Here is a 7,641-nt window from a genome sequence, read left to right as displayed (position 1 = left end):
TTTGCGGGTGTGCGCTGCAGAGTCCGCATCCAGGCCTCGCCATTTGTGGTCCAGGGACACTTTGGGGCTGGGGGGTTGGTCCAGCGCCAGGGGACACCTTATCTGCGGGTTGTGCTCCAGGGTGTGAGGGTGGTGTCGCTTCTGGGACCGGTGTCCTGGAAGTAGCACAGGTTCCGAGGTCCGGGGCCAAATCTGTTGAGGCATGGCTGGGGAGGGTGGAGATGCTGGGGACAGAGGGCCTCAGCGGGCCGGGAGGTGGGGCCGAGGCTCCTGAGGCTTCTTATCTGTTGCCCCTTGGTGAGGCGGGTGATTGGAGCCTGTGTTAATGGATGGCAGCCGTCGCCCTCTCGCGACGCACACCCCCCAATGCCGCGGGGGACGCGGGCCGGGCCTGGGGCTCTGCGACCGCGTGGGAGGCGTCCGCTGGTCCCCAAGGCCCTGTACTAGGTCCCCGAGCGCAGGGCATCCGCGCCTGCTCACTCTTGAGGCATGCGCGGGGCTGCTGCCGACTGACCTCCAGGGACGCTGTGCCTGGCATCCCAACTGGAAACCCTAGGCCACTGCTATGCACAGTGCTCTATTCTGTGGACTTTTGGGACCTGGACTAGTGGCAGCTGGCAGATGCCCAAGACCTCTGGTGTGGTGGTGGTGGGGCCTGCTGTGCCTACAGGCACCCCAGTGGCGTGGTGACCTTCCAACTAGCTGGGCAGATGGGCCTCACCCTGGGCCCATCTGCTCCTGCCTCGGACCGGTTTGAAGGGGACGCCCACCAGCAGGTGGTGGGATTGGCCTTCACAATCATGCGGGAGAGCCAAGGGTGGTTGCTGATGACATGTGTTTGTGGGCCGGGACCTGTCCACTACTTGGTCTTACAGTTAGAGCCGCATTCCCATCTGTGCCTCCTTGAGTGAGGCTCTGGGGGCAGCTGCATCTGAACCCCCTCATTCTGCTTTTATAGGTTCCCATAGCTGGAGGAGTATTGGATCTTTTAGAGGTAGATTCCAGAGCCCCATTTAGAGCTAAGTCCTGCCCTTTGTTGTAACATTCTCTTAGTCTGCTTTCTTCTATCCTTTTCCCAGCCTGCTCCTGTCTCTTCTCTCTCTAGGTTGAGTTGGCCGTGAACTAATTAGATGACAGGAAAAACTCATTAACATGGATCTGAGTAAATGGCCTGAATCATGCTGTGGCTGGAGTCTGGAAGATGGCATTTGTGTAAGCCCAGGACCCCAAAGAAAGGATGACCAATTTTTCCTCCTTGATCTGAAGTGGGTGGGAGGGGAGACACCTTCCCTAGTTTAGGTGTCCCCTAGAGGAAGTACGAAGTTCTTGATCAACTAAAGGATGGAGTTTCTTTTTTCTTTTCTTTTTTTTTATGAGACAGGGTCTTGCTGTGTAGTTCAGGCTGGCCTTGAACTCATTGTGTAGCCCAGGCTGGCCTCAAGCTCACAGCAACCCTCCTGTGATCCTCTTGAGTACAAGGATTTCAGTGCTGCATTGCCATGCCTGGCTGCAGGATGAAACTTGGACTCCGAGATGACTTCCCTAGCCCTTTGGGAGGTAGAGAGATTTGATGGACAGCCAGGGTATGTGGGGAGGGTCTGCTGCCTGTATCAGGGAGAGGCCAGGCTCAGTGACCCTACATCCAGTTCCACCTTCTCAAGTAGTGGCCCTACTTGGGGTCAGAGGTTTCCAGTTGGACATCTTCTATGCTGACAAGGCTGTGATCCTGGGATGCACTTTTTTTTTTTTTAACCTTAGTCTTAAATTCAACATGACTGGCAGAATTTCCCTCCTTAGGGCCCGCCCCTATGACCAACTTCCCCATCGTGGTTTGGAAATAACCCACCATTCCATCTGCCTAGGCTGGAAGCTTGCTATCACCATCTCAAAATCCTGGGACCTGATGTCTCATTGTCACCAGACCAACCCAGCTGCTCCTCACCCTTCCCCTCCCCTTCCCCACTGCCCTACTCTCTGGGGAGACCTGGTTCCTTCCTCCTCTCTTCTTCCTGGCCTCTCCAGGAACTCATCTTTGTTACCCCAACCCCACTGGCTTTCTCACTTCTGTCACCCCAGTTTTTCTGCTGTAGGCAGGTTTAAAAAAAAATATCCAGACTCCTCCAATTTCAGCCCTGTATGCTTCCTGCTGTAGAACTCTCTCCATCTGCTGAACCATATTGCCTCTGTCCTGCAAGGCAGCATCCCTACCTTTCTTGGAGGAGGGAGACAGTAGTTCTTTGGGGCGTGGCTGTGGTTCTCCTGGATTGAGTTTCTGCTACTGCCACCAGTAGACCTGAGCCTTTACATAAAACCAGCCAGGGAACCCGTGCTTTTTTGGGGGTGAGGCTTTTCTCAGAAAGCAGTGACATTTCAGAGTGTACCAGAGGTCTTGTCTTGCTCCCGTTAATGCTTTGGTGAAAGGTTTGTTCCAGCTTCAGGTGACAGTCAGGACAACTGGCACTGCTCTCAGTCTCCCAGACCCCATCCAAGTCAGGAGGAAGCAGGGGACTGGGTGGCTTTTCTGTGTTTCAGCATAGGATTTGAGAATGGAGAAACCATTTGCTCCATTTCTGGAGGAAACTTGGGCTCAGGAGCCAGTTCAGGGGGTTGTACCATCCTGTGCTACGGTGAAGGCAGATGATGATACAGGCTCAGAGAAAGGAGGGATCCAAGCAGACAGCAAGGAGAGCCCATTGCCTTACGTCTCCTTTGTACTATTTCACCCCCAGGAAGAGGAAGGAACTCTCCCAGTTCGCATGGGTCTCCTGGCTGTGTCCTATGCCTAGAAAGAGAGGCATAGGTGTACTGGGGCTGTAGTCCAGATTGGGGACACTGGGCTAAGCCAGCTAGGACCCCAGAGATGCTGTTGGAAAGAGGACCCAAAGGTTCCTGCAGGTATTGGCCGGGGAGGGGGAGGGTCTGCCTGGGGCATCACAGGCAGGAAGGGCCTGCAGCTTCTCTTGTATTTCCGGCCTGGGCTCCAGGCCTGGAAATGGACCTTGACTACGTGTGCATGCCATATGGCCACCATTGTGTTTTGAGACCTGGGCTATGTCGGCGGATGACTTGTTCAGTTTCCCCTTTGTTTCCCTCTAGAATTTGTGTGTGTGTTTGTTTTAAGAGCTTGAAGTTCCTTTGCGCATTCCAGCCAGCCCCACTGGATTTTCCTTCACCTTACTCACCAGAGTGACCAAGGCTTCTTTTTAGCCTAGGCAGGAATGGTGTATGAGCTGGGGCAGGTGTGTTGGGGGAGTCAAGGGGACAGCAGTAAGGAGTCCCAAACTCAGTGCTCACACCCCTCCTGGCCAACCCCCAGCCCACCTTGGTTGTTGCATTCTGCCATGAATTTCTTTTTGTCCAGTGATTGGTTCCACAACACCCCTGAGATGGGAAGGGATAAGGATGGTAGGTCTATTTTTAAAATTATTATTATTATTTTTTTTTGAGACAGGGTTGTACTATGTCATTCAGGCTGGCCTGGAACTCTCAGCAGTCCTCTTGCCTCAGCCTCCTATGTCCTGGGAGCGTACCACCACACCCAGATTGATGGTTCTATTTAGAGACAGAAAAAGTCTTGAGCCAACTAGTCTAGTTTACCATGACCTTCCCCTGTGGGATCTGCTCACCTGTGCTCTGCCTAGTCCTGACTACCACCAAGACCTCCTACTGGGGAGGTCTGGGGTGGGTCAAGCCCTGCACCTGTCACTCCTGGGACCATTCTGCAGTTAGCTGTTTAGAGCCAGTGCCTGGTGGGGGTGTGGCTGCTTGTGTAGGACTTAGCACACAAGGGTTCTAGGAATTCTGAAAGAGGAGAGCTGTGTGGGTGCTGGTAGGCAGGGGAAGCTGCCTTCGTTCCAGATCCATTTATTTAGCTCCTACTGTGTGGCCCAGTTGCATCTGGTACCACAGAGAGCTGGAGAACAAAGGGCCAGGAGGGGGATGGAGATGAGGAAGGGCTGGGTTAGGCTCAGCCAGCAGGAGGTGCCAGCACTGGGAGTGGTGGCAGTAAAGCCTGATTTTCAGGGCAAAGCTCAGAGGTCTGGAAAAACTTACCAAGTTCCCTGCCTTCGGGTCAGAGGTGGAGATGGGCTGGTGTTCCCAGCTTATCTCAAGTCACATGTCCTGGGGGTCAGCGAGATCGAAAATCTCCCTCATTCCATTCATCTTTGGGCAATGACACCCAGAGTCAAACAGTCCTTGTCTCCGGGTACCAAGACTACCAGGCAGGTGGGGAAGGCATGAAAACCATGAGTGGTAACTCAAGGCCAGGGCATTGGTCAGTGAAGCTGGCCTGTGTGTATCTGGAGGGGACAGGTAGGTACAGTGGGTAGGACCCTGAGGAAGAAGTTTTTAAGGCTCTCCCCTATATTCATTTTCACCTGCCAAGGTTCCAAGAAACCACAGCACCTGCTGCTTTCTCCGTCAGGTCATGGGGGGGTCCTGGGAAGGTTTGGGCAGGATGGGGGCCAGGCTGCACATGAGGCTTTGTCCTGATGGAGCTCAGTGTGTCCTCCGTGCATTTGCACCTGGAAGCCTCCTGCCAGTGAGCCCCCCAGCTGTCAGCATACGTCTTGAGCAGGAATGGTGGGAGTTCTGCCCTTCTTGGAAAGCAGGTATCACTTGGGAACACTGAGGCTTGGGGAAGACAACCCCCACCCCCTGGCACTACTTGGATGCTGACCCATTTTGCTGTGGTTCTATGCTGGTGGTTCAAAGTTAGCTTAGTCCACATTGTTTTCCTCCTGCTGCCCAGTTGTCCTCCACTGCCAAGCACAGGGCAAAGGCCAGCTCACTCAGCCTGGGGTGGAGGTGGAGAGGGAGGGGAAGGGACCAGCGGGCAGGAGCAAGGTTCATTAGCACTTCCATTTGCTGGCTGGAAGGAGCCCTCCATCCACAGTGCCGCCGCCGCTCTCTACCTGGATTTGCAGTGGAGGTTCTATTTTAGGTTTGCAAGTATCCTCTTCATCTTGCACCTGACATAATCTAGGCCTTGGAGGGACCTTGCTGAGGCTACCCAGAGAGCCACAGAGCCAGGGATTTTGCCTGGTGTTCTGACGCCAGGTCAGGTGTGCTCCCCGGAAACGATGGTTTGGCCAGGTGGGTACAGGGTCCAGCCACCCTCCAGCGTAACTCACGGGAACTTAGAATTTAACTTTGGGTGAATCAGGACTCCTCTTCCTTGCTGTGATTTTTCTCCTATGTCTTGACCCCCCCCCGAATGGTGGCACTTGGGGCTGTCACTCCTGACCATGCATGTAAGGATATAGCACCAGTGGAGACACTTGCCCCAGGAACACTGTAAAAAATATTTTTAAAGCATTTAATTTGAATCCATATTCAAGTGCTGAAAGTAAGCACACGCTTGTTTTAACCAGGTGGGATAAGGAAGTGGAAGAAACATGGTCTTCCTACCTGGAGGTGTCTGCTGTGCTTCCTTCTAGGATTTCCCTACTAGCCTCTGATCAATTTCATAGTCCTTCTGTTTCACAACAGAGGTGATTTTTTTCCCCCATTTTGTGAGATAGAGTCTCACTCTGTAGTTCATTCTGGCCTTGAACTCACTATGCAGCCCAGGCTGGCCTCAGACTTGTACAGTCCTCCTACCTCAGCCTTCCAAGTGCTGGAATCACAGGTGTGCCTCACCACGTCCAGCTATTTTATTGTTTTGCTTTTTTGAGACAGGGTCTCACTCTGTAGTTCAGCCTGGCCTTGAACTCACAGTGTAGCCCAGGCTGGCCTCAAACTTGTACGGTCCTCCTACCTCAGCCTCCTGAGTGCTGGAATTACAAGCATGAGCCACCAGGCTAGGCTTGTTGGAATATTTGGAAGTAATTCAAGCTTGGTTCTCTGGCTAGGGTCCTGAGCCTGCTTCTCTTGGAGTCCTTCGGGACCTCATCACTGCAAGAGAGCTTGTGAATAGAGGGAAGATTGTGTGTACCTCAGTCTTCCTACTTGTTTGTGCCTGGGATCAAGAACAGTGCCTGGCATCCAGGCAGTGCATGTGGACTGCTTCTCATTGTTTCCAAAGGCCGCACAGTCTCCTATTTACAGGTGGCTCACACTGTTTATTACCTATCTCCTCATGCATTTGTCTGATCATTTCCTTTGGATGCATTCCCAGAAGAAAATGGTAAGACTACAGACTTTGCATATTTTTAGGACTTTTGCTGCCATTCTGATTCCCAGGGGCAGAGATAGCCTGTTCCCTGCCCTGTTTTCCAGTTAGGGAAGGAAAAAGAAAGCAGGTGGGGGTGGCACATACCTGTCATCCAAGCACTCAGAAGGCTGAATCAGGAGGATCTAACTCCTCAAGTTCAAGACCAACCCAGGCTAGTAGTGAATCAAGGCCAGTTTGAACTGCATAGTGAGACCTTGTCTCAACCCAAAACAAAACAAAACAAAAACAGAAAAAATGATTATTTGTTTTATCTTGTGCTATGTTGATTACTATTTGTTAATTATTCATCTATTTGATTTACCTTACTAGTGAAAATCATTATTAAAAATGTTTTCTAAGGGCTAGGGGTATAGCTCAGGGGTAGAGGACTTGCCTATCTTACACAAGGCCCTGGTGAGCCCCAGTACTGGGGGGAAATGTTTTTGGTCATTTTGGTCTTTTAAATTTAATTTAACTCTGTCCCTTTTCCTCTTGGTTTGTTACTTTATTTCTTTTTGGATACAGGGTCTCACTATATAGTTCAGGCTGCCCTTGAATTCACTGTGTAGCCCAAGCTAGGCTTGAACTTGCTGTGATCCTCCTGCCTCAGCCTCCTGAGTGCTGGGATTACAGGTATCACCATCACATTCAGATACAATTCTTGGTTTGCTACGCTTTTTCTGATTGAGTTTAAAACAGCTTTAGTCTCTTACTGTAGGTTTTTTTTAAGTTGTGGGTTTCTCTACTTGCTAGGTGACAGGCCCTGTGTTGGTCTCTGTCAGCACTCTGGCCCCACTGAGCCAACAGAGCTGTCCTGGGGTGGGCCACCAGTCCACAGGGTTCTGGACGGCCGTCCTTAAGTGCCTCTGTGTCTGTCAGTGCTGTGTTCTCTCTTCCCAGCAGCACCCTCCTAGCCGCCCTGCTGGTACCCACCCACAGGACTTTGTCTTTTACCTAATTTGATGTTTTGGTAGCTTGCAAACCCAAACCCAAGCTTGTGGTGTAGAAGAGCCTAGCACAAGGACAGGGAGCAGGGGAGACCTAGACGCTGCTCTGGGCTGTTGAGGCCCCTGTGCCCTCTCTGTCCAGGCCTGTCCAGGGACGTGAACCTTGCCTCTCTCCCTGGAGGGTTTTGCTGTCTGTTGTTGAGACAGCATCTCCCCATGTAGGTCAGGCTGGCCTTGACTTCACGGTGTAACCTCAGTTTCCCAAGTGCTGCGATGACAGGCTTGTGCCACCACGCCTGACAGGGTTTTAGTTAAACAGACCCTAAAGGGAGGCCCTACTGCCTTTATTTGGGAAGAGTTGTGAAGATTGTGTGGTACCCCATTTTGCCAAAGCCTCCTTGCTCAGTAGAATGTTTTCACATTAGGTGAAGTGGTCACTAGAGTCTGTACAGGGTAGGATTAAGAATCTTGCTCTGGGGCCAGGGATTAGGTCAGGGGCGGTGCCGCCTGCCTTGCAAGAAGAAGGTCCTGAGTTCC

General features: G+C 52.1%; 1 protein-coding gene across 1 annotated transcript in view; it reads left to right on the top strand.

Annotated features, from left to right (window-relative positions):
* The first annotated feature begins 4,838 nt into the window (after positions 1-4,838).
* The window catches only part of Agap3 (ArfGAP with GTPase domain, ankyrin repeat and PH domain 3), a 43,833-nt gene continuing 41,030 nt past the window's right edge, over positions 4,839-7,641 (top strand). Inside the window, exon 1 of the mRNA XM_010637557.3 lies at positions 4,839-5,097. Within this exon, the coding sequence (XP_010635859.1) occupies positions 5,085-5,097 (13 nt within the window). The 5' untranslated portion in view covers positions 4,839-5,084. The remainder of the gene's footprint in view (positions 5,098-7,641) is intronic.

Source organism: Fukomys damarensis, unplaced genomic scaffold (genome assembly GCF_012274545.1).
Source record: "Fukomys damarensis isolate Sample0158 unplaced genomic scaffold, DMR_v1.0_HiC HiC_scaffold_16, whole genome shotgun sequence".
Lineage (NCBI taxonomy): Eukaryota > Metazoa > Chordata > Mammalia > Rodentia > Bathyergidae > Fukomys > Fukomys damarensis.
The sequence above is the reverse complement of the archived record's forward strand: the minus strand, read 5'-3'. Positions and strand labels throughout refer to the sequence as shown.